Source organism: Oncorhynchus gorbuscha, linkage group LG02 (genome assembly GCF_021184085.1).
Source record: "Oncorhynchus gorbuscha isolate QuinsamMale2020 ecotype Even-year linkage group LG02, OgorEven_v1.0, whole genome shotgun sequence".
Lineage (NCBI taxonomy): Eukaryota > Metazoa > Chordata > Actinopteri > Salmoniformes > Salmonidae > Oncorhynchus > Oncorhynchus gorbuscha.
In genome coordinates this window covers 91,568,306-91,594,465 of record NC_060174.1, presented here as the reverse complement: position 1 = coordinate 91,594,465, position 26,160 = coordinate 91,568,306, and the positions used below count along the sequence as shown (strand labels likewise).

At 42.2% G+C, this 26,160-nt stretch overlaps 1 protein-coding gene, 1 long non-coding RNA gene and 3 other non-coding genes across 7 annotated transcripts; 4 read left to right on the top strand and 1 right to left on the bottom strand.

Moving 5' to 3' along the window:
• Window positions 1-1,172: 1,172 nt before the first annotated feature.
• Window positions 1,173-16,155, bottom strand: si:ch211-209a2.2 (L-asparaginase). 2 transcript variants are annotated; one of them, XM_046297979.1, is made up of 7 exons: window positions 15,903-16,155; window positions 15,521-15,616; window positions 14,860-15,023; window positions 2,807-2,890; window positions 2,211-2,310; window positions 1,941-2,003; window positions 1,173-1,489 (listed from the first exon to the last, which is right to left on the bottom strand). In XM_046297979.1, exons 1-7 carry the CDS (start codon window positions 16,011-16,013, stop codon window positions 1,307-1,309), a joined length of 801 nt encoding a protein of 266 aa, XP_046153935.1. In that variant the 5' UTR covers window positions 16,014-16,155; the 3' UTR covers window positions 1,173-1,306. The 2 variants fall into 2 exon arrangements, with proteins under 2 accessions (XP_046153935.1, XP_046153945.1); XM_046297989.1 differs by lacking the exon at window positions 15,521-15,616.
• A 262-nt stretch (window positions 16,156-16,417) lies between these two features.
• On the top strand, window positions 16,418-21,061 carry LOC124013037. Of its 2 annotated transcripts, XR_006834808.1 has the most exons (9): window positions 16,418-16,528; window positions 17,317-17,388; window positions 17,763-17,806; window positions 17,981-18,049; window positions 18,400-18,452; window positions 19,887-19,932; window positions 20,306-20,375; window positions 20,609-20,644; window positions 20,909-21,061. It is a non-coding gene; the product is annotated as an uncharacterized LOC124013037 (long non-coding RNA). The 2 variants fall into 2 exon arrangements; XR_006834806.1 differs by having other exon boundaries at window positions 17,981-18,452.
• LOC124016071 lies at window positions 18,203-18,336 on the top strand. Its single transcript, XR_006835303.1, has one exon. It is a non-coding gene; the product is annotated as a small nucleolar RNA SNORA18 (small nucleolar RNA).
• LOC124016057 lies at window positions 19,684-19,820 on the top strand. Its single transcript, XR_006835299.1, has one exon. It is a non-coding gene; the product is annotated as a small nucleolar RNA SNORA8 (small nucleolar RNA).
• On the top strand, window positions 19,982-20,121 carry LOC124016065. Its single transcript, XR_006835301.1, has one exon. It is a non-coding gene; the product is annotated as a small nucleolar RNA SNORA8 (small nucleolar RNA).
• Window positions 21,062-26,160: the final 5,099 nt, after the last annotated feature.

The window sequence follows — 26,160 nt, the reverse complement described above, 5'->3', positions numbered from 1 at the left end:
TTTGCGCGTCAAGTTTATTTTAAACAAACAACAATAACCATCACAAAACTATGATAACTGAAGTGAAAGGCTTGTATATTTTATTCCCAATGTCTATAAAAGTACTATAAAAGTAAAACAGCGTTTGCAAATCAAGTAGTCTTTTCTGTTATTCAAGTACTCTTTACAAGTACTCTCATTTCTCCTCCACTTCCGCAGTGGGAGGATTTGCTTTGTATTTGCCCCCATCGACGTCATAGTGGATCACGCTGTCCCAGATGTCTTTATGTCTCTTTGGACGACATAAATGTTTCCCTCTTCTTCTGTCGTCCCAGGCCTACATAGAGCACCACGATCACCAGGAGTATGACCATGCACAGTAAAATGGCCATCACTGCCCCGGTGCTGAGACCCACTGGTAGGAAGACTGCTTCTGCCGTGCAGGACAGGAGGGACCCGTCGGTCTCACAGATACACATGCGGACAGTGAGGGTGCCAGTGCTGCTCTGGGCTGGGTAGCCACTGTCCTCCACCACCACCACATGCACCACATAGTACTCTTGGACTCGCCTCTGAAACACCACACGCTTACGCTTGGTCACTATCCCCGCTGTGTTGTTTCCAAAGTCTCGCACTGTGAAATTCATGTTTCTGATTTCCCTGGGGGACTTGAAGAAGAACTTCTGTCCAACAGCAGGAAGATCCTTGTTCGTAGCATTGATGGTCTGAATTACCTGGCATACTTTTGCATTTTCACAGACAAACGTGTCAAAGGGTTAGCTCTGGAGGGAACTCATTGACATCCAGCACATTGACTGTGGCTGTGACCTTGTTGGATAGGATAGGGTTGTAAAAAAAGAATGGTCCACCAACCAAAGACCATCCAGCTTTGACATGCTAGTTGGAACTAGCAAAACTGACATTTCTGACTTGCTAACTGGTTGTAGTTATACTTGTGCTGCGTTCAACCAGTTAGCAAGTCAAACATTTATGAGATTCATAGTTCCGACTAGAACGTGAACGCACAAAAAATATTTCCGCTAAGAGTTATGCTGCTTTTTACTGTAAACAAAAGTCAACGGACATGTTAATTTAAATACTGATGAGTCATAACATTCACAACTATTATCAACCATAAAAATACAATTAACATGGGCAAATGAGCTAAGAAAATAAAAGAGCAAACAGCAAAATATAATTCTCAACATTTATCAATTTTGACATTAAGCATTTCAGTAGGAGACAAATGAGTTGTAAAATGAAAAAGAGTGAACAAAACTCGATAATTAGGTACTAGATAAGGATAATGGGGCTAATTGTGTCCATGTTATGGGACCAGGGAGAGTTCTACCAGGCCTATGGCCATCTGCTCCTCCACATTGATCTTGGTTTTCTCGGCCACGAGGTCGGAGGCTTCCTTCTGGGCCTCATTGCTCAGCATCTCCACCAGGGTTTGCAGACCCAGACGCCGAGCATCATCCACCGGCTGGTTGTTGAAGAGGTCACGCTGCTGCAGTGACAATACAGACACAAATCACTCAGACTGTCCTTTTAGGGGTAGCCAAGGGTGTGATTATCACAACGTATAGGATAGATTAAGGCTACTGGTACATTTGGATAAATTATAGAAGTGAGAAATTAGAAATGGCATAACAGATTATCACCTGTGAATTGCCCATTTATCTGAATAAATGTAATTTCTTGGACCAAATACAGTGCATTCGGAAAGTATTCAGACTCCATTTGCTTTTTCCACATGACAGCCTTATTCTAAAGTGGATTAAATAAAACATTTGCCTAATCAATCTATACACAATACCACAATGACAAAGCAAAAACAGGGTTAATCCATTTAAGAATAAGGCTGTAATGTAACAAAATGTGGAAAAAGTTAAAGAGTCTGAATACTTTCCAATGCACTGTACTATATTAAACCTGGTCGGTTGTGGAGAATTCAATACCTCAAGACTGGAGCCGTTCCTGATGCAGAACCTGACCATGTCTGGCTGGTTAGTGCAGACAGCCTAGAATAAACCAAAGTTACATGCTTTTTTGTATACATTGCAGTTCTATCTATCAACATGTTTCATTCTGTATATTGGTGTACTTCAATATCATCAAAGAATTAGGTCATGCCAGGCCACAATGTTATTCTGACAATATCTAAATCATAGTACTGCTAAGCACAAAATCATGTTACAGTGAAGATTTATGGGAAAGTAGAAACCCACCACATGCAGAGGAGTTCTGCCATCGGCATCAGCAAAGTTGAAGCTAACCCCTGCCTGCTTCCACACCTCCATCTGTTTGAAGTCTCCCAAGAACGCAAGGCTGCAGACAAGAGAGGCCTTTAATTATATCTCAAATATGGTGTCATTCCCAATTATTATGGATTCAAAGGTCAGTTCTATGTATGACAGTAAGGAAATCAAACATTTTCATAAAAATGTGATGCATTCAATACATTAAATGTTCAGCCCTTCTACACATAGGGAAATTAAGCAGTGATCATTTTCATACAATTATAAGTGCACAAATAGTTCTGAGACGTGACATTCAATATATGCCAGTGGTCACCAACCCTGGTCACTGCAGGGCTAGTTTTGCAAGACTTTTGTCCCAGCCTAGTACTAACATACGGTACATAATTCAACTAATGAAAGTATTGATGAACAGTTGATTAGCAGAATCTGGGGGGAACAAAAACCTGCAAATGCCATTGCTCTCTAGGACCAGTGTTGGTGACCACAGCTAGGTTATATGCTGTTTAAGTTAACCATAAGATTCAATACATTCAGTAGCTGACTACTTCATTTAGCTCACCCACCAACACATCTCAACCCCCAGTTCCAGAGAGGATGTCTCCAGGTGAGCCCCCTCACTCATCAGTTGGGACACAACCTCTATGCTCCTGCACAGACACAATGAGGAGTCATGTTGTTGAGGGACTCCTGGTAAAAGACCTTTAGTCTAGCCATTCATCTCAGATGAGGTCTCCCATTTGGAGCTTTATATACTGATGCTTAATAAAAACATGAGGAAAACTCTTTCCTGGAAATATTTCAAATAATGTGTAAATATATACATTTGCAGTTATTGTATAATTGCCATGCCATTAGTGATGGGGGGGGACATGTATACAGTTATATATCGTAAGACAATATTGCAATATTATTTTTGCGCTAGTTGGCTGCACCTGCACCAAAACTCCAGTATTTTTCCTTCATAGCTTGTTCACTAGGAAGCCAATTTGTTTTCAGCACTTTTATTTCCACGTCAAACTATGTTTACATCCAATTGGTGAAGAATTTTCATGCATATATTCTAAAATCCACACAAAAACAATATGCATGTACATTTACATTTACATTTAAGTCATTTAGCAGACGCTCTTATCCAGAGCGACTTACAAATTGGTGCATTCACCTTATGACATCCAGTGGAACAACCACTTTACAATAGTGCATCTAAATATTTTAAGGGGGAGGGGGTGAGAAGGATTACTTTATCCTATCCTAGGTATTCCTTAAAGAGGTGGGGTTTCAGGTGTCTCCGGAAGGTGGTGATTGACTCCGCTGTCCTGGCGTCGTGAGGGAGTTTGTTCCACCATTGGGGAGCCAGAGCAGCGAACAGTTTTGACTGAGCTGAGCGGGAACTGTACTTCCTCAGTGGTAGGGAGGCGAGCAGGCCAGAGGTGGATGAACGCAGTGCCCTTATTTGGGTGTAGGGCCTGATCAGAGCCTGGAGGTACTGAGGTGCCGTTCCCCTCACAGCTCCGTAGGCAAGCACCATGGTCTTGTAGCGGATGCGAGCTTCAACTGGAAGCCAGTGGAGAGAGCGGAGGAGCGGGGTGACGTGAGAGAACTTGGGAAGGTTGAACACTAGACGGGCTGCGGCGTTCTGGATGAGTTGTAGGGGTTTAATGGCACAGGCAGGGAGCCCAGCCAACAGCGAGTTGCAGTAATCCAGACGTAATCCAGACTTCCGCCGAAGTCGGTCCCTCTCCTTGTTTGGGCGGTGTTCGGCGGTCGACGTCACCGACCTTCTAGCCATCACTGATCCATTTTTCATTTTCCATTGGTTTTGTCTTGTCTTCCTTCACACCTGGTTCCAATCCCATCAATTACATGTTGTGTATTTAACCCTCTGTTTCTCCTCATGTCCTTGTCGGAGATTGTTTTATTGTATGTTATGTGCAAGTCATGTGTCGGTGTGCGAGGGCTTTTGTACCCACTTATATTATTTTTTGTATATATATTTTTTTGTTTTGTTTTATGAGCACTTATTAAACGACTCCGTTTATACCAAGTTAATTTTCCTGCGCCTGACTTCCCTGCCACCGACACGCACCAATTACAATGCACATTTTCACACCAAAGTTGTTAACTTTCATTCAAATTACTTTTGCGATTAACCCCCCCCCCCAAAAAAAAACACAAGGTAAATGGGTTTCCATCGAATTTTGAACTCCACTGATCATTTTGTCATATAATGTTATATAGCGAATACAGTGCGGGTATTGCCTACATCAGTGGTTTCCAAACTGTGGGGCGCACCCCGAGGGATCGGCAGCAGGGGAACGGGGAACTCCCCGCCACAATTATTTTTAAATATACTGTAGAGTACCAGTCAAAATTTTGGAAACACCTACTCATTCAAGGGTTTTTCTTTATTTGTACTATTTTCTATTCCTGTAGGAATGCCTTTCCAACAGTCTTGAAGGAGTTCCCACATATGCTGAGCACTTGTTGGCTGCTTTTCCTTAACTCTGCGGTCCAACTCATCACAAACCATCTCAATTGGGTTGAGGTCGGGTGATTGTGGTGGCCAGGTCATCTGATGCAGCACTCCATCACTCTCCTTCTTGGTCAAATAGCCATTACACAGCCTGGAGGTGTGTTGGGTCATTGTCCTGTTGAAAAACAAATGATAGTCCCACTAAAAGCAAACCAGAGGTGATGACAAATCACTGCAGAATGCGGTAGAAGCTATGCTGGTTAAGTGTGCCTTGAATTCTAAATAAATCAGTGTCACCAGCAAAGCACCCACACACCACCTCCTCCATGCTTCAGGGTGGGAACCACACATGCAGAGATCATCCGTTCACCTACTCTGTGTCTCACAAAGACACAGCAGTTGGAACCAAAAGTAGCAAATTTGGACTCATCAGACCAAAGGACATATTTTTACCGGTCTAATGTCCATTGCTCGTGTTTCTTGTTCCAATCAAGTCACTTCTTCTTATTGGTGTCCTTCAGTAGTGGTTTCTTTGCAGCAATTAGACCATAAAGGCCTGATTCACGCAGTCTCCTCTGAACAGTAGATGTTGAAGTGTGTCTGTTACTTGAACTCTGAGAAACATTTATTTGCGCCGCAATATCTGATGCTGGTAACTCTAATGAACGTATCCTCTGCAGCAGAGGTAACTCTGGGTCTTCCTTTCCTGTAGCGGTCCTCATGAGAGCCAGTTTCATCATAGCGCTTAATGTTTTTGTGAATACACTTGAAGACTGTGACTGCACTTGACATTTTCCCAGATTGACTGACCTTCATGTCTTAAAGTAATGATGGACTGTTGTTTCTCTTTGCTTATTTGGGCTGTTGTTGCCATAATATGGACTTGGTTTTCACCAACCAGGGCTTCTGTATATCACCTCCTACCCTGTCACAACTGAACTGATTGGAATTTCTTATCTTCTTCATGCATTCGAGCCACAAACTCACTTTTAACATGGCACACCTGTTAATTGAAATGCATTCCAGGTGACTACCTCATGAAGCTGGTTGAGAGAATGCCAAGAGTGTGCCAAGCTGTCATCAAGGCAAAGGGTGGCTACTTTGAAGCATCTCAAAAAACACTTTTTTGGTTACCACATGATGCCATGTGTTATTTCATAGTTTCGATGTCTTCACTATTATTCTACAATGTAGAAAATAGTCAAATAAAATGTCACATCCTGACAATAGAAAGCCTGTATTTTCTATGGTAGAGTAGGTCAGGGCGTAACTAGGTTTATTTTTCTATGGTCAGGGTTCTAGGTTTATTTTTCTATGTTGGTGTTTGTGTATGATTCCCAATTAGAGGAGCTGGTAATCGTCGTCTCTAATTGGGGATCATACTTTAGTTGCATTTTTTCCACCTGTGGGTTATGGGATATTGTTTATGTTTAGTTAACCTGTTCGCACTACATTGTCATCGCGGTTCGTTTATTCTTTATTTTGTTTTGTATTAGCTTAAGTTTCAATTCCTTTATTAAACATGTGGAACTCTATGCAAGCTTGCTCTGATCATCATTATTACGAACAACATGACAAAATGTGTAGAATTGCAAGAAATAAGCCTTTAACCTGTTACATTTTCTCTCTGCCAAAAAGAGGGGTGTGAAGTTTGTGTCATGAAAATTGCTTGTGCCAATAGAAATAGACGTGGGGCACAGCTGAAAACTGTTGTTCTGATTAAAGAAGCAATACAACTGGCCTTCTTTAGACTAGTTGAGTATCTGGAGCATCAGCATTTGTGGGTTTGATTACAGGCTCAAAATGGCCAGAAACAATGACCTTTATTCTGAAAGTCGTCAGCCTATTCTTGTTCTGATGAAGGCTATTCAATGTGAGAAATTGCCAAGAAACGGAAGATCTCGTACAACACTGTGTACTACTCCCTTCACAGAACAGCTCTAACCAGAATAGAAAGAGGAGTGGGAGGCCCTGGTGCACAACTGAGCAAGAGGACAAATACATCAGTGTCTAGTTTGAGAAACAGACACCTCACAAGTCCTCAACTGGCGGCTTCATTAAATACTACCTGCAAAACACCAGTCTCAACGTCAACAGTGAAGAGGCGACTCCGAGATGCTGGCCTTCTTAGCAGAGTTGCAAAGAAAAAGCCATATCTCAGACTGGCCTATAAAAAGAAAAGATTAAGATGGGCAATCATCAATTAGCCTTTTACAATGATCAACTTGGATTAGCTAACACAACGTGCCATTGGAACACAGGAGTGATGGTTGCTGATAATGGGCCTCTGCACGCATGTGTAGATATCTCATTAAAAATCAGCTGTTTCCAGCTACAATAGTCATTTACAACATTAACAATGTCTACACTGTATTTCTGATCAATTTGATGTTATTTTAATGGACAAAAAAATGCACTTTTCTTTCAAAAACAAGGACATTTCTAAGTGACCCCAAACTTTTGAACGGTAGTGTAAATGTTGATGTCTTTTTTTTTTTACATTGGATACATTTACCATATCATATGGAGACAGAAATACAGTGGGGCAAAACGTATTTAGTCAGCCACCAATTGTGCAAGTTCTCCCACTTAAAAAGATGAGGCCTGTAATTTTCATCATATGTACACTTCAACTATGACAGACAAAATTAGGGGAAAAAATCCAGAAAATCACATTGTAGGATTTTTTTATGAATTTATTTGCAAATGATGGTGGAAAATAAGCATTTGGTCACCTACAAACAAGCAAGATTTCTGGCTCTCACAGACCTGTAACTTATTATTTAAGAGGCTCCTCTGTCCTCGACTCGTTATCTCTATTAATGGCACCTGTTTGAACTTGTTATCAGTAAAAAAGACACCTGTCCACAACCTCAAACAGTCACACTACAAACTCCATGATGGCCAAGACCAAAGAGCTGTCAAAGGACACCATAAACAAAATTATAGACCTGCACCAGGCTGGGAAGACTGAATCTGCAGTAGGTAAACAGCTTGGTTTGAAGAAATCAACTGTGGGAGCAATTATTAGGAAATGGAAGACATACAAGACCACTGATAATCTCCCTCGATTTGGGGCTCCACGCAAGATGTCACCCCGTGGGGTCAAAATGATCACAAGAACGGTGAGCAAAAATCCCAGAACCACACGGAGGGACCTAGTGAATGACCTGCAGAGAGCTGGGACCAAAGTAACAAAGCCTACCATCAGTAAAACACTACGCCGCCAGGGACTCAAATCCTGCAGTGCCAGACGTGTCCCCCTGCTTAAGCCAGTACATGTCCAGGCCCATCTGAAGTTTGCTAGAGAGCATTTGGATGATCCAGAAGAAGATTGGGAGAATGTCATATGGTCAGATGAAACCAAAATATAACTTTTTGGTAAAAACTCAACTCGTCATGTTTGGAGGACAAAGAATGCTGAGTTGCATCCAAAGAACACCATACCTACTGTTAAGCATGGGGGTGGAAACGTCATGCTTTGGGGCTGTTTTTCTGCAAAGGGACCAGGACGACTGATCCGTGTAAAGGAAAGAATGAATGGGGCCATGTATCGTGAGATTTTGAGTGAAAACCTCCTTCCATCAGCAAGGGCATTGAAGATGAAACGTGGCTGGGTCTTTCAGCATGACAATGATCCCAAACACACCGAAGGCATTTCAAGGTCCTGGAGTGGCCTAGCCAGTCTCCAGATCTCAACCCCATAGAAAATCTTTGAAGGGAGTTGAAAGTCTGTGTTGCCCAGCAACAGCCCCAAAACCCCAAAACATCACTGCTCTAGAGGAGATCTGCATGGAGGAATGGGCCAAAATACCAGCAACAGTGTGTGAAAACCTTGTGAAGACTTACAGAAAACGTTTGACCTCTCATTGCCAACAAAGGGTATATAACAATGTATTGAGATAATCTTTTGTTATTGACCAAATACTTATTTTCCACCATAATTTGCAAATAAATTCATTAAAAATCATACAATGTGATTTTCTGGATTTTTTCCCCCTAATTTTGTCTGTCATAGTTTAAGTGTACCTATGATGAAAATTACAGGCCTCTCTCATCTTTTTAAGTGGGAGAACTTGCACAATTGCACGTTGCACTTTTTTGGCCCACTGTATAAACCTTATAAACCTGTATAAACCTTTTACCTTATCATAAGTAGACATAATTTCAAATTATGAAAACCTTACAATAGAAATAAAAATAACAATTTAGTTCCGAATTGAACTTTAATTAAATGAGTTGACTCTTCACATGGGATGATTTCACTGAACAACAAAAGAAAGGGAAAATTGAAGGATTCCCAATGATCCATCACATTTCCCAAAATGTTTTCAACATATATGTGTAAAATGATTGTCTAAAAACTAAAGCTTTGGTTGTCTTCCTCTCAGGCCTCCATGTCTTCTCTTGAACATCAGCCGTATATATTCCCCCCCAAGCAGACACATCGATGGCCCTGAACGAACTTTATTTGTCTCTATGTAAACTGGAAACCACATATCCTGAGGCTGCATTCATTGTAGCTGGGGATTTTAACAAGGCTAATCTGAAAACAAGACTCCCTAAATTCTATCAATATATCGATTGCGCAACCAGGGCTGGTAAAACCCTGGATCATTGTTATTCTAACTTCCACGACGCATATAAGGCCCTCCCCCGGCTCCTTTCGGAAAAGCTGACCACGACTCTATTTTGTTGCTTCCAGCCTACAGACAGAAACTAAAACAAGAAGCTCCCGCGCTCAGGTCTGTTCAACGCTGGTCCGACCAATCTGATTCCACACTTAAAGACAGCTTCGATCACGTGGATTGGGATATGTTCCGCATTGCGTCCAACAACATTGACGAATACGCTGATTTAGGTGAGCGAGTTCATTAGAAAGTGCATCGGCGATGTCGTACCCACAGCAACGATTAAAACATTCCCAAACCAGAAACCGTGGATTGATGGCAGCATTCGCACGGAACTGAAAGCGCGAACCACTGCTTTTAACCAGGGCATGTTAACCGGAAACATGACCGAATACAAACAGTGTAGCTATTCCTTCCGCAAGGCAATCAAACAAGCTAAGCGTCAGTATAGAGACAAAGTAGAGTTGCAATTCAACAGCTCAGACACGAGGTATGCGGCAGGGTCTACAGTCAATCACGGATTACAAAAAGAAAACCAGCCCCGTCGCGGACCAGGATGTCTTGCTCCGAGACAGACTAAATAACTTCTTTGCTCGCTTTGAGGACAATACAGTGCCACTGACACGGCCCGCTAGCGAAACCTGTGAACTCTCCTTCACTGCAGCCAATGTGAGTAAAACATTTAAACGTGTTAACCCTCGCAAGGCTGCAGGCCCAGACGGCATCCCCGGCCGCGTCCTCGGAGCATGCGCAGACCAGCTGGCTGGTGTGTTTACGGACATATTCATTCCTTATCCCAGTCTGCTGTTCCCACATGCTTCAAGAGGGACACCATTGTTCCTGTTCCCAAGAAAGCTAAGGTAACTGAGCTAAACGACCACCGCCCCGTAGCACTCACTTCCGTCATCATGAAATGCTTTGAAAAACTACTCAAGGACCATATCACCTCCACCCTACCTGACACCCTAGACCCACTCCAATATGCTTACCGCCCCAATAGGTCCACAGACGACGCAATCGCAACCACACTGCACACTGCCCTAACCCATCTGGACAAGAGGAATACCTATGTGAGAATGCTGTTCATCGACTACAGCTCAGCATGTAACACCACAGTACCCTCCAAACTCGTCATCAAGCTCGAGACCCCGGGTCTCGTCCCCGCCCTGTGCAACTGGGTCCTGGACTTCCTGACGGGCCGACCCCAAGGTGGTGAGGGTAGGTAACAACATCTCCACCCCGCTGATCCTCAACACTGGGGCCCCACAAGGCTGCGTTCTGAGCCCTCTCCTGTACTCCCAGTTCACCCACGACTGCGTGGCCATGCACGCCTTCAACTCAATCATCAAGTTTGCAGACAATACTACAGTGGTAGGCTTGATTACCAACAATGACGAGACGGCCTACAGGGAGGAGGTGAGGGCCCTCTGAGTGTGGTGTCAGGAAAATAACCTCACACTCAACGTCAACAAAACAAAGGAGATGATTGTGGACTTCGGTTAACAGCAGCGGGAGCACCCCCCTATCCGCATCGACGGGACAGTAGTGGAGAGGGTAGTAAGTTTTAAGTTCCTCGGCGTACACATCACGGACAAACTGAATTGGTCCACCCACACAGACAGCATTGTAAAGAAGGCGCAGCAGCGCCTCTTCAACTGCAGGAGGCTGAAGAAATTCGGCTTGTCACCAAAAGCACTCACAAACTTCTACAGATGAACAATCGAGAGCATCCTGTCGGGCTTGTATCACCGCCTGGTACGGCAACTGCTCCTCCCACAACCGTAAGGCTCTCCAGAGGGTAGTGAGGTCTGCACAATGCATCACTGGGGGCAAACTACTTGCCCTCCAGGACACCTACACCACCCGATGTCACAGGAAGGCCATAAAGATGCTTTTTTTTTAATATATATTTTTTTTTTGTGTGAATTTTACCCCTTTTTCCTGGTAATCGAAAGGTTGCAAGTTCAAATCCCCGAGCTGACAAGGTACAAAATCTTGTCGTTCTGCCCATGAACAGGCAGTTAACCAACTGTTTCTAGGCCGTCATTGAAAATACAAATTTGTTCTTAACTGACTTGCCTAGTAAAATAAAGGTAAAATAAATATACTGTACTCGATACCATCTACTGCATCTTGCCTATGCCGTTCTGTACCATCACTCATTCATGTATCTTTAAGTACATATTCTTTATCCCTTTACACTTGTGTGTATACGGTAGTAGTTGTGGAATTGTTAGGTTAGATTAATCGTTGGTTATTACTCAACTCAATTTAACCTTTTGCAGTTGCACTCCTAAAACCTAAAAATATTTGTCATAAGAAACTAGCTCCCTGGTATACATAAAATACCCGAGCTCTGAAGCAAGCTTCCAGAAAATTGGAACGGAAATGGCGCCACACCAAACTGGAAGTCTTCCGACTAGCTTGGAAAGACAGTACCGTGCCGTATCAACTTAATCAGGAAAATAAAATAAAAAATAATAAATAAATAACAATCCTAAATGTATTTTTGATACTGTCGCAAAGCTAACTAAAAAGTAGCATTCCCCGAGTGAGGATGGCTTTCACTTCAGCAGTAATAAATTAATGAACTTCTTTGAGGAAAAGTTCATGATTATGAGAAAGGAAATTACGGACTGCTCTTTAAATCTGCGTATTACGTCAAAGCTCAGTTGTCCTGAGTCTGCACAACTCTGCCAGGACCTAGGATCAAGAGAGACACTCAAGTGTTTTAGTACTATACCTCTTGACACAATGATGAAAATAATCATGGCCTCTAATCCTTCAAGCTGCATACTGGACCCTATTCCAAATAAACTACTGAAAGAGCTGCTTCATGTGCTTGGCTCTCCTATGTTGAACATAATAAACGGCTCTCTATCCACTGGATGTGTACTAAACTCACTAAAAGTGGCAGTAATAAAGCCTCATCGTTACCCATCGCTCCACAAAAGCCGCGGCTCTTGCAGAGCAAGGGGAACTACTACTTCAAGGTCTCAGAGCAAGTGACGTAACCGATTGAAACGCTATTTAGCGCACACCGCTAACTAAGCTAGCCGTTTCACATCCGTTACACTGCAACTCACTGCCTTCCTGAAGACAAACAATGTATATGAAATGCTTCAGTTGGGTTTTAGACCCATCATAGCACTGAGATTGCACTTGTGAAGGTGGTAAATTACCTTTTAATGACATCAAACCGAGGCTCTGCATCTGTCCTCGTGCTCCTAGACCTTAGTGCTGCTTTTGATACCATCGATCACCACATTCTTTTGCAGAGATTGGAAACCCAAATTGGTCTACACGGACAAGCTCTGGCCTGGTTTAGATCTTATCTGTCGGAAAGATATCAGTTTGTCTCTGTGAATGGTTGTCACTGACAAATCAACTGTAAATTTCGGTGTTCCTCAAGGTTCAGTTTTAGGACCACTATTGTTTTCACTATATATTTTACCTCTTGGGGATGTCATTTGAAAACATAATGTTAACTTTCCCTGCTATGTGGATGACACACAGCTGTACATTTCAATGAAACATGGTGAAGCCCCAAAATTGCCCTCGCTAGAAGCCTGTGTTTCAGACATAAGGAAGTGGATGGCTGCAAACTTTCTACTTTTAAACTCGGACAAAACAGAGATGCTTGTTCTAGGTCCCAAGAAACAAAGAGATCTTCTGTTGTATCTGACAATTAATCTTGATGGTTGTACAGTCGTCTCAAATGCAACTGTGAAGGACCTCGGCGTTACTCTGGACCCTGATCTCTCTTTTGACGAGCATATCAAGACTGTTTCGAGGACAGCTTTTTTCCATCTACGTAACATTGCAAAAATCAGAAACTTTCTGTCCAAAAATGACACAGAAAAATGAATCCATGCTTTTGTTACTTCTCGGTTAGACTACTGCAATACTCTACTTTCCGGCTACCCGGATAAAGCACTAAATAAACTTCAGTTAGTGCTAAATACGGCTGCTAGAATCCTGACTAGAACCAAAAAGTTTGATCATATTACTCCAGTGCTAGCCTCCCTACACTGGCTTCCTGTTAAGGCAAGGTCTGATTTCAAGGTTTTACTGCTAACCTACAAAGCATTACTTGGGCTTGCTCTTATCTATCTTTCTGATTTGGTCCTGCCGTACATACCTACATGTAAACTACGGTCACAAGACGCAGGCCTCCTAATTGTCCCTAGAATATCTAAGCAAACAGCTGGAGGCAGGGCTTTCTCCTATAGAGCTCCATTTTTATGGAATGGTCTGCCTACCCATGTGAGAGACACAGACTCGGTCTCAACCTTTAAGTCTTAACTGAAAACTCATCTCTTCAGTGGGTCATATGATTGAGTGTAGTCTGGCCCAGGAGTGTGAAGGTGAACAGTGTCTCCTGATCCCTCCTGTCTCAGCCTCCAGCATTTATGCTGCAGTAGTTTGTGTCGTGGGGCTTGGGTAAGTTTGTTATATCTGGAGTACTTCTCCTGTCTTATCCGGTGTCCTGTGTGAATTTAAGTATGCTCTCTCTAATTCTCTCTTTCTTTCTCTCGGAGGACCTGAGCCCTAGGACCATGCCTCAGGAATACCTGGCAACACTCCTTGCTGTCCCTAGTCCATCTGGCCGTGCTGTTGCTCCAGTTTCAACTGTTCTGCCTGCGGCTATGGAATCCTGACCTGTTCACCGGACGTGCTACCTGTCCCAGACCTGCTGTTTTCAACTCTCTAGAGACAGCAGGAGTGGTAGAGATACTCTTAATGACCGGCTATGAAAAGCAAACTGACATTTACTCCTGAGGTGCTGACTTGCTGCACCCTCGACAACTACTGTGATTATTATTATTTGACCATGCTGGTCATTTATGAACATTTGAACATCTTGGCCATGTTCTGTTATAATCTCCACCCGGCACAGCAGAAGAGGACTGGCCACCCCTCATAGCCTGGTTCCTCTCTAGGTTTCTTCCTAGGTTTTGGCCTTTCTAGGGAGTTTTTCCTAGCCACCGTGCTTCTACACCTGCATTGCTTGCTGTTTGGGGTTTTAGGCTGGGTTTCTGTACAGCACTTTGAGATATCAGCTGATGTACAAAGGGCTATATAAATACATTTGATTTGATATTACTGCATTGTCGGAACTAGAAGCACAAGCATTTCACTACATTTGAGATCTGGAGAATCAGCTGTACATGTGATGGAAGAGTGCACTGTGCATGCAGAGGGTTGCAATTCCATTGAATTGTGAATAGTTTAACCAAAATATGCCACAAGCCCTAGAATTGCCTTATGTGTATCCCACAAAAAAAGGTTCACTGTTATAAGCTATCTTTTTTGATGAATATAAGCAAAATTCCCCAATTCTCGGGCTTAACTTCCCATGGAAAATTTCCTGGAAAGTTTCCAACCCTTTGCAACCCTACTCACTACTGTAAATTGTCCTGGATAAAAGCATCTGCTAAATGACTAAAATGCAAATACCACTGGGCCCCACCAGACACAGATAATCGAAGATTGAGGTTTATTTTCTCACTTGCAGCGAATGCCATCTCGGAGAGCAGTTTCTCTCGCAAAATCCCTAACGTTGACATCCGCTCCCTTCTTCAGCAGGAATCGGACAGTCTCGACATCTCCCTCACCAGCAGCCAGGTGGAGAGGTGTCCTCCCATGTCCGTCTGACACAGACACATCAGCTCCCTAAAGCATGACAGTCAACATTTTTGGATGAATTTCCTAAGTATCAATACTTATGTTAACCGAATTAAATTGCTCTAAATGATAAAGTATAAATGTTTTCATAAACTAACGTTAGTAACGTTAGGTTACAGGATTCCCTTCCCACAAATTCACTTGTATAACACAGTAGCTAGCTAACTAAGTACTACTAGCTAGGCTAATTGTAGTTACTTATATTGTAGTGAATTCGGGAGATAACCCCGACCGGGGACTTGAACTTGGACCCAATGACCGTCAAACCAACGCCTTAACAGTTAAGCCAAGAGGTCCAAACCCCTTGAAGAGGTCGCTACATTACCCCCTTACTTCGAGAGAGGGTGTCCCCATACTTCTCTAAAACAATTGTAACGTGGCTCAAAACATAATGGGAAAAAAAGCTATATATATATATATATATATATATATATATATATATATATATATATATTGGTCAATAATAATACTCTGGGTAACGTTACCTGTTGTAAGTGTCCCTCAAGACCAACAATGTCTCCTTGCAAAGCAGAGGCATTCAACAGCATGGGGAAAATGGCAAGCTGGCACACCTTCATCTCCTACGGTTAGTAACAAGAAAATGAACCTTGCAGAAGGCTATATTCCATGTAGTATCATGGATTATAGTTTCATATTGACATTGATTGACTTGACTGAAGAACGCAGACAGTTCACCAATAACGTTGTACTTTTGATCGACTGTGATTAATGCATCCAACGGTTAGCTAACTGGCTAGAAGCTGACATCGTTCAGCGCAAACGCTAGCTAGTTAGCCTTTACTTACTACTCTATAACGTTATATTGGTTTACTAGCGAACTTTAGTTTGCTGGCTAAACACACCAACCTTTGCCATATCATCAGTCCCCAACCATCCCAGACGGATGGATGATGCCACAGCTGACCAAAATCTGTAAACTTCTTCAGGGATCTTTCCTTTTGATTGATAAATACCCATGGTGGCGAATTACTAAACTTACGCAATAAACACTTTTATTGAGAGGCAAAACCACTTCAGGGCCTGTCTGGGGTTCAGATTAATTCAATTAAATTACTCACTAACATGAAAAGTAAATGAATGGTTTCGCGGGTTCGAAAGTTCCCACCCGTCACGTGACATAGCACATGCATATCAAACAGATGTGACTTGTTGAACGTATTGTAATGAACATCATTAACGTAACTTCATGAACATAGCATTCAAAGTGTTTACAAATGCAAGTATTATCATTTACATTAGTTGAATGTTTCATGTTTGTCGTCTGTATGGGAAAATAGTATCTAGCCATCTTGCGGCAAAATATCCACGACTATGATTGGTTGTGGTGGTATGCCGTAAAGCGTTTTCTGCCAGCGTTGTCTTATAAATACTCTTCAGACTCCTTGAACGGTCTCATTTCGTCAGTCTTCAGGATCGTTTTGGTAAAGTAGCTTGCTGATATACTCTGTCGACGGTGCTTAGCAGCAATGAAGGTACAATTGAATTACTGAGTAATATGTCATGTGTTAATCCGCGTTGTGGATTCAATGTTTAGGAACTTCTCTTTGTTTATTTTTTTCTCAATTTGTTATTTATATTCTTAACTGTTAAGGTTTTTTTTAAAGTAAGCATTTCACTGCTGTTGTATTCGGCGAATGTGACAAATACAATTTGAATAGTTGCGATCATGCTTCCCTGCCACGCGGTGTTGCAAATGGCTCGATAAAAAAGAGGTATCAAACTACAAGTAGCTAGCTATTTTGTCATGGCTTGGCTATTGTGGTGGCAGCCTATGGCGTTATGGACTAGACTGCTGTAGTTTCTAGTCTGTTAGCAAGCCATCTAATTTTAGCAAACAGGCCCGAAGATGACTGGCTAGCTAAATGCCACGTGCATCTCTACGTAATGGAGTTTCCTAGATTCAATGGGTGAATTCCATCGATGCGACATGGCTATAGTACTGTCGGGTTTGCTTTCATCTTTACAGATTAATTGTATTGGTGACAATGAGGCCCGTAACATCCTCGCTAACCAGTCTTAACCTAGCTAACGTTAGTTGACTAAATACAGGCTGAGGCTCGTTAAATAATCTGCTAGATAACGTCAGTGATGTTTCTCTGGGACTAAAGGTCATTACCCAAACTAATGAACTATTGTTTGCGAATATAGCTTTGAGCGGTAATTACATCTCATATTGTATTTTCAACAGAACTATGGACATTTTAACGTTTTATGATTTTGCTTCGCATGCCTTATTCCCTCTGATCCTTGATAATTGCAGGAAATGACAGCCAAATTTGGAGTCTATCTTGAGTTGAGCCAGAACTCTGTGCGCCAGAAGCTCTTCCACGTGGTAAGACATTTCCTGTCAAGTCTTTGTAAGCACAGTGCCAGTTGGGGCCTTGACATCGTGGGCCTTAGTGCTGGTGCAGTGCACATAGCAATCCATTCTCTTGCAACCCACTGCTGTGCTCACCTAGCAGCAGTGTTACTAATGAGACTGGACATTTATTTGTCTAACAAGAAATGATTTACCATGATGGCCTGCTAAATGGCTTCCTGCTTGGATGGGGGGGCTGGGGTGAGAAATAAAATATTAATGGCAAGACACCAACACTACACAGACCTAAGACACCATAGTGTGGCAGCAGCACATGGCAAGAGAATCAATTTGTACATGTATTAATACAAAGTATTTGCCATTTATCCATTGCCTTCATCTTTCAGGGAAAAGCTTAACGTGAAGATGTTTAATTCAAGATCAAACTCGGGTATGTTTGATAACCTTAAGCTTGATATATTAATGGAAGTAATGATGATTGGCTTAAATGTTCAACTGCTCTGAATTGTGATTAAGGTATGCCTTTCTGAACAAACCGGTGATGTAAATGCTGTAAACCAATGTTCATATTCATTGAATTCACTACTTTCCATTGCTTCAACAGCTTCAAGGAGCAACTGAGTTACCCTGAATACCCAAGAGTTCCTGAGCTTGTGGTCATTTGCCAAGTCATGTTAGTTTTTTTCAAATATCTAATTGAGTCAACTAGAATAACCTTGGCATGCATTTAGTTTTATAGTGAGTGGTTAATTTCACCACTTGCAATGCCTACTCCACTTTATTGATATAATCCTCAGTGCTTCGTATTTAAAGGTTCCTGTGCTGTATTGAGGCCTATCCCGACAGACTCCTCACTGTGGGCCCTAGTCGTTGGAAATGCCTCAAAGAACAAATTTGTGGTTTCGCTTTACCCACAGGGCTACTGCCATTAGCCCTGTGAGATATTACTACAGAACAAATACTCAAAATTGCAGCTCTGTTTTAAAGTGACACTGTTTCTAATGACCTGCTTGTCTGGTGTAGGTCTACCAAATGGCCACGGGGTGGCTCAAGCCCTGATGCAGAGCGGCCCTTTGGTGAGTATTATTGAGGGATCACTTTTTAGTCTAGCGGGTGTCTATCATTTTAATGGCTCGTCTTAATTTGCACCTGTCTCGGTGGACTATTCCATTACGGGTGCACCATTAGCGCACGTACTGTCAATTTCTAATCTGCAATGTATATTCTGTCACTGGAAATGTGGTAATGCGTTCAATATTAGTCTTACACGGCACCCAAACCGGCTGCGTGCATGCACCATTGTGCATAAATGTATTTTGTCCCGCTATACCAAACGCGATCACAACACGCAGGTCAAAATATCAAAACAAACTCTGTTTCAATTACATTAATTTGGGAACAGGTCAAACTAGTGCGTGTGCACTTTCTAACTAATTTGTCCTGGGACATCAACTTTGAGTTGTTATTTACCTGAAATGCACGAGGTCCTCTACAACAGTCAACTGAATCGTTTTTAGTCATCCCTCCCAGGCTTTTTCATCTTGGAAATTTTATGGTGTTTGGTAAATCAACTTTAATAGGATTATTACACTGACAGGCAACGGTTCGTCTTTTGATCACCCATGGGGTATAGTCGGTGACTGGCGGATTGCTGTTTTGAAGCCTTAATCTTGGCACTCCGCACTTGTAAAACTGTTTTGGAAGCTATAGAAAATCATTTGTCTAATTTTGAGTGTCCTTAATTCATTCATTGTATTGTGCGCCAAATATGAAAGTTTACATTTCCTTAACTTCACGCAACCATCCCATTAGTGGGATTGTTTTCATCAACCGCTGAATTTCACAGCTCCAAATTAAATTACAAAAAATATTGCACTTTCATGAAATAACAAGTGCAATATAGCACAACACAGCGTAGCTTGTTAATCACCTGGCATGTCAGATTTCAATAAAGCTTTTCAGCGAAAGCATAACAAGCGTTTATGTAAGAACATCTCTAAGTAGACAATATATTAAACACTAACAGCCCAGTAGATTGATCAGAAAACCTAATTAAATTGCTGCTTACCTTTGCTCTGTTTTATGTTCAGAAATCCAGGATTGAGCAGTCACGATATCACAGAACAATTCCAAATAGTGTCTGTAAAGTGTGTCAAGATGTCAAATGTTTATTTATTATCAATCGTCAGGTTGTTTTTACAATATATAATCGATAATATGTCAAACCAGAATGAAGGAACTTAGGTTTCAGACATCGGATTTAGTTTTGAATCCCTGGGGTCTATGGGAGGGATAGACTATGATCACCGCACTGCATGGTATCTGCAGCCAGCTGTTACTCCGGTTGGACTGTTCATTAGTCAGTGCAAGAGAAACTCGGCATATGGCATCGTTGGTCTCCATGTCTTTGTGTGTGGCGTCCTGGTATATCTGTCGAGACACTTCACTTCTCATTAAGTTTCCGTCATTGAACTTCCGGTATGCAAATTTAATCTGTGTTCTCTTGACAGGCCTGTTGTATCATGTGCCAAGGGCTCTGAGAGGGTAATGAATTAAGTGAGTATTTGTGTACAGTCTTGTGATGCTAGCAGAGTGCCCACTGAGTAGCACTGTATGGTATCTGCAGCCAGCCTTCACCACGGGCTGTTCTGTTCATAACACAGTGCAAGATCAACTCTTCATATGGCATCGTTAGGCTCTGGGCTGGTCTGTGCCTGGCGCCCTGGTATTTGTGCAGAGACAAAACTTTCCTTCTCCATGGGCTACTCCTGACAATGATGCCCCAAATTGAGACTGTCAAATGTATCAAAGTAATGTTTCTGGGCATTAAGTTTACGTTAGTGTGTATTAAAGGCTAAGAATACTGGCCATGAGGTGTGATAAATGTCGTGCTGGAGTGTTTAAGGTATTGATTAAGTTTTCACTTCAGGTACACCAGGACTGGTCTTTTGATGATCCAGTACACCAGAACTTGGCTGAATGATAGATCTCCAGTGAAGGTAACCTCCTTTTGTCTTCCTGGACTTTTTGGGCTGTCATCAGTTTGGTCATATACCAAGGCTCTTGGGATATACAGTTCCTGACTTGCTGTGGAATTGACCATAAAGTAAACCTTCCAGTGGGTCTCACCAGCGCCATGCTGGAGGTTCTCTATTGGAAACAGTGCAATAACAAAGTTAACTGAGTTACTCACAATTTATTTGTATTTAACTTAGTGAATTGTCTCTTTCAGGTTGTGCATCCCTGGCCAACAAATGACCAGAGTAAGGTGAGGAGCTACTCAGTGTGATGTGTTCCGGATCATTTTCAAAGGGGGCCTGTCCGGCTTTCCCACTGCTGGTCCTTCACGCAGTGATCCCACAGCAGCGCCCCTGGTGACTCAGTGCAGATCCTTTTTGCCATGGGTGGTCTGCAGTCTACACGGGCAACATGACTCTTACTCAATATTACATCAGCGCCTAGATCATGCCTGCTTATTAATGCATAGAAGGACATTTGTCTAAAGTTTAACAAATGTATTTCTAATCAACAGGTGATCTGTTTCAGCCCTGCATGCACCCATCAAGTTAAGAGGTGTTTGAAGAAATTAACAAGATGAATGCTTTCTTCAAGATGCAATTGAAAATGTAGCTCAATCTGACCTGTTGAGCTTCTGATAATTTCAATAAAATGATTGGTAATGCAATTTGATTACTTACTACTTTCCTGGGAAAGGGACATGGAAAGTGTTGGGTTCATGACCTAAAATTGAAGATCTGCTGAATTTTCCCATATGCACAAAGCTTAGTTCTTCAATTGTGTGCATATTTGTTTATGTCAAAGTTAGTAAGTGTTTCTCCTTTGCCAAAATAATCCACACTAGTGAAGTGAGGCATACCAAGAAACTGATTAAATAATAATAATATATGCCATTTAGCAGACGCTTTTATCCAAAGCGACTTACAGTCATGAAATGGGTGCATCTTGTGCCGAGACAGCGTTTTGGTGGGGAACCAAATCTGATTTGTTCCTTGGTTTGAGCCCTGTTCAGTTGAAGCCTATAGTTTGGGACTTTTATTTCATCCGGCAAAATAAATCAAATTACATTTAAATTTCCAGTATGGATGTTTGGCACTGCATTAAGCTACGTTTGCGGCATATAATTGGCACAGCCCTCGCACCCACCAAGAAGGTTGACTTCAGGACTAGGTTTGAAGGTGTTTTGCACATTGTGGTTGTGCTTTATCAATGCAATGAAACAGGCCTAGTGTTTCCATGAGGGGTGTGATCATCACATGGCGAGAAGGTGGGAAGGAACTGAAAGGTGTGTTAGGGCAGTAGTTTGTCTGCCTTGCATAAACGTGGCCAAAGTTCACACATGCCAATGCGTATTTGCACATGGGTCTGTTACTGGTGGTGGTTGGGGAGGTGCGTTACAATATGGTTTGATGCATGTCAGCCCTACTGGTACTCAACACTTGAGTGGGTCACGATGTTACAGGATTCCCTTCAGTGAGCAGAGCCTAACCAAGTTGTCTCCCATGTATTTTCTGTGGTTAAATGTCACTCCGCACATGCATCCTCTAATGGGTGGTTTCCGAAGTTGGTGTGAATGAGCACCCGATGCAATGGGCTTGACGCAGCTTGTTGGTCAATTAGAAACCTACTCAATACATGTGTGCTGAGGTAGTCCGAGCCAGACACTTTAAAGGTTCCTATAATCCTTGCACAACTTCCAGAACAGTCTCACTGGTCTCGAGGCTGGGCTTCAACGCATGTGTACAGATTTTTGGTGGTGCTCGTTAGAATAGATAAAATTATTGTCTGGACAATTGGGTTTAACTAACTATATGTATTTGCCCTGATGTTTCACTACATCACTCCCTCGCAATAACAGCTGTTCAAAAAATTGGCTTGAGTTCTCCCCAATTTGTCTTGGCTCTGGTTCATACTTTTCATATCTGTAGTGATGGAATTTGAGATTTTTCTAATGTCTTGTGCCTTATTCTTTTCCTCCCAAGGCTTGCTGAAGTAAAATCTCAGGAAGAGTACCGATGAGAGTAATCTCATTGAGGGTTTATGCTCTCATTAAATTGAGGATCAAACAGTATGGGGCTCTGTTTCTGTGTCAAGAACAGTCTGCACAGATCCTGCTGTGAACTGCAGTCCACTCCTTCAGACTAATTTCCTGGTCGTGTCCATACCGTTCTCCAATGTAGAAGGAAATCCATTAGAATTCAGATTTTCCGTGCTCGAATTAGCCTATTTCCCCTAGCACCAGTCGAATATCAAATCTAAGTTTAGCGTGCATTCGGGAAGTATTCAGCCCCCTTATATTTTTCCACATTTGGTTAGGTTACAGCCTCATTCTAAAATTGTTTACACAAAAAATGCTCAAACAATACCCCATAATGATAAAGCGAAAAGTTGACAATTTTATAAGTCTTTAAAAAACACCTTGTTTACATAGGTATTCAGGCCCTTTGCTATGAGAGTTGAAATTGAGCTCCGGTGTATCCTTTTTCCATTGATCATCCTTGATGTTTCTACAACTTGATTGGACATGATTTGGAAAGGCACACACCTGTCTATATATAGGTTCCCACAGTTGACAGTGCATCGCAGAGCAAAAACTAAGCCATGAGGGCAAAGGAATTGTCCGTAGACCACCAAGACAGGATTGTGTTGAGGCAAAGCTCTGGGAATGGGTACCACAAAATGTCCTATTTATTTATCTGTTATTATACCAGGTAAGTGGCACTGCCCTGGGGCAATGGGATATTTATTTTTAGACTAGAGGAAAGAGTGACTCATACTGGCCCTCCAACACCACTTCCAGCAGTATCTGGTCTCCCATCCAGGATCAACCCTGCTTAGCTTCAGAAGCAAGCCAGCAGTAGTATGTAGGGTGGTATGCTGCTGGCATTGTGTGCACATTTGAAGGTCCCTAAGAACACAGTGGCCTCCATCATTCTTAAATGGTTTAAAACCACCAAGACTTCCTAGAGCTGGCTGCCCTGCCAAACTGAGCAAGCAGGGGTTAAGGGCCTTGGTTAGGGAGGTGACCAGGAACCCAATGGTCACTCTGACAGAGCTCCTCTGTGGAAATGGGAAAAGCTTCCAGAAAGAGAACCATCTCTGCAGCACTTCACCAATCAGACCTTTATGGTGAAGTTGACAGACGGAAACCACTCCTCAGTAAAAGGCACATAACAGCCCACTTGGAGTTTGCCTAAAGTACTCTCGCAGACCATGGGAAAGAAGATTATGTATTCTGATAAACCAAGATATAATTATTTGGCCTTAATGTCAAGTGTCACGTCTGGAGGAAACCTGGCGTCATCCTTACGGTGAAGCATGGTGGTGGAAGCATCATGCTGTGGGAATGTTTATCAGCAGCAGGGACTGGGAGACGAATCAGGATCGAGAGACAGATGAACTGAGCAAAGTACAGAGATATCCTTGATTAAAAACCTGCACCAGAGCACTCAATACCGCGGACTTGGGTGAGGTTCACCTTCAACAGGACAATGACCCTAAGCACACCACCAAGAGAATGCAGGAGTGGCTTTGGGACAAGTCTGAATGTCTTTGAGTGGCCCAGCCAGAGCCCAGACTTGAACCCGATCAAAACATCTCTGAAGAGACCTGAAAATAGCTGTGCCGCAATGCTCCCCATCCAACCTGACAGAGCTTGAGAGGATCTGCAGACCAGGTTGAGAGAAATTCCCCAAATACAGGTGTACCACGTTTGTATTGTCATACCCAAGAAGACTTTAGGCTGTAATCACTGCCAAAGGTGCTTCAACAAAGTACTGAGTAAAGGGTGAATATTTATGTACATGTAATATGTCCTGGCGGAGATTTTATACATTTGAAAAAATAAAACTGTTTTTGCTTTGCCATTGTGGGGTATTGCGTGTAGATTGAGGGAAAAAGACAATTTAATACATTTTAGATTAAGGCTGTAACCGAATGTGGAAAAAGTATAGAGGTCTGAACTTTCCAAATGCACTGTAACTGTCACGTCCAATACTACAGGTGTAGATTTTACCATGAAATGCTCCACATGCGCTGAATAAAACCGATGTAGACTTTACTGTGAAATGCTTACTTACGAGCCCTTTCCCAACAATGCAGATTTAAAAAGTACAAAAATCATCAATTAACTGTTCAGCAGTCTTATAGCTTATGGGTAGAAGCTGTTCAGTAGCCTTTTGGTCACAGACATGGAGCTCCGGTATATTATATGTACAGTCATGTTTTGAACTGTATACCATGGAGAGGGGAGGGGCATAGCTTTTTTCTAAAGGGGAATATGAACTGCATGTTTATTTTCAAGACGCTCAATCGTGTTATCTGATCTCCGGGAGGAGTAGGCCTAGATATTTTTTTAATATGGAAATGCATGCTCTTGCAGGTTCACAAAAGTAAAAATGTCTATAGCATCAAATGTTTTAATCTGTACAGTATTTCAATGTGGTCAATTTTATGCATCAGACCCCCCCCCAAGAAATTGTTCTAACAACCTGATGAACCTGCAGTTCAAGCCTAAAGTTGCCATCTCAGCAACTCCTTCAGACCCATATAAATCTACTTTCACTAGTCCATGTCAATCCAAGAAAATGGGAGGTGGTGGAAATGGCACTTGAGAAACCTCAAGAATACATAAAAACATCTGAAGGGAAATGTCCTTTGAACTGAACAATATCATATTTTCCACACCCTCAACTGGGCCCTAGCTTTGCGAGATCAGAGTGGCTGTAGGGTCTTATCAATGCCACAGACAAAAAAGCTTGTTATTTTATGGCTCCAGTCAGCTAGGGCCTTAGTTACCACCAGTCATAGCCTGTGAATAATTAAACTGCTGTCTAGTTTTTATACTGAAGCAAGGCCTAGTCTGGTCCGCGAGTGTAGGAGGGGTGATAGTGCACATACTCTCAGTAGCTTCATCTACGAAATAGCAGTAAGTTGATGGTGATTGAGATGGAACTTATACTGCATGAAATTACATCACCCCTATACAAGTTTATCCTCCCACCTGCAGGTTCAAAGAATGTGACCTGAGAAAACATCATAGTTAAAGCCCCTGAGTGGCGCAATGGTCTAAGACACTGCTTCTCAGTGCTAGAAGCGTCACTACAGGCAACCTGGTTCGATTCCAGGCTATATCACAACCGGCTGTGATTGAAAGTCCTATAGGGTAGAGCATAATTGGACCAGCGTTGTCTGGGTTTGTCCGGTGTAGGCAGTCATTGTAAATAAGAATTTGTTCTTAACTGACTTGCCTAGTTAATAAAAGGTTAGATTAAAAAATGATAAGTGTACCTGTATTTGCCTTTGTAGAGATACTCTACAAAGATGTCTGAATGTTGTGCTCTACCAAGCACAATGGAACCACTGTCCAGGGGGATTCCTGACATCAATGGTGATTATGATTTAGTTTGTTTCTTTGCATACAGAATACCACAAATAACTCATTTGTACCTTCTGTTGCCTTAATCTTTGGATTTATGTCAGATATAAATCATAGAAAAGCTCATTTGTGGGCACAATTACAGCACCTTCAAAATTGGTCAGTGCTATCAGAGATCCTTGGGACGTACTCACCCTAAATCCTAAACATTTTAAATTTCAACTTCAATCGGGTAGGGATGTTCCAAGGATCCCGGAAAGCACAGGCCCTTCAAAATCCCAGTCTGGTAGGTAGTAAGGTCAGAGTTCAAATACTCTTGCAAGATCTTGTTTAATGGCATCATCACCATTGTCATTTACCAATGCATTGACAGACCAGGCCATGAATTC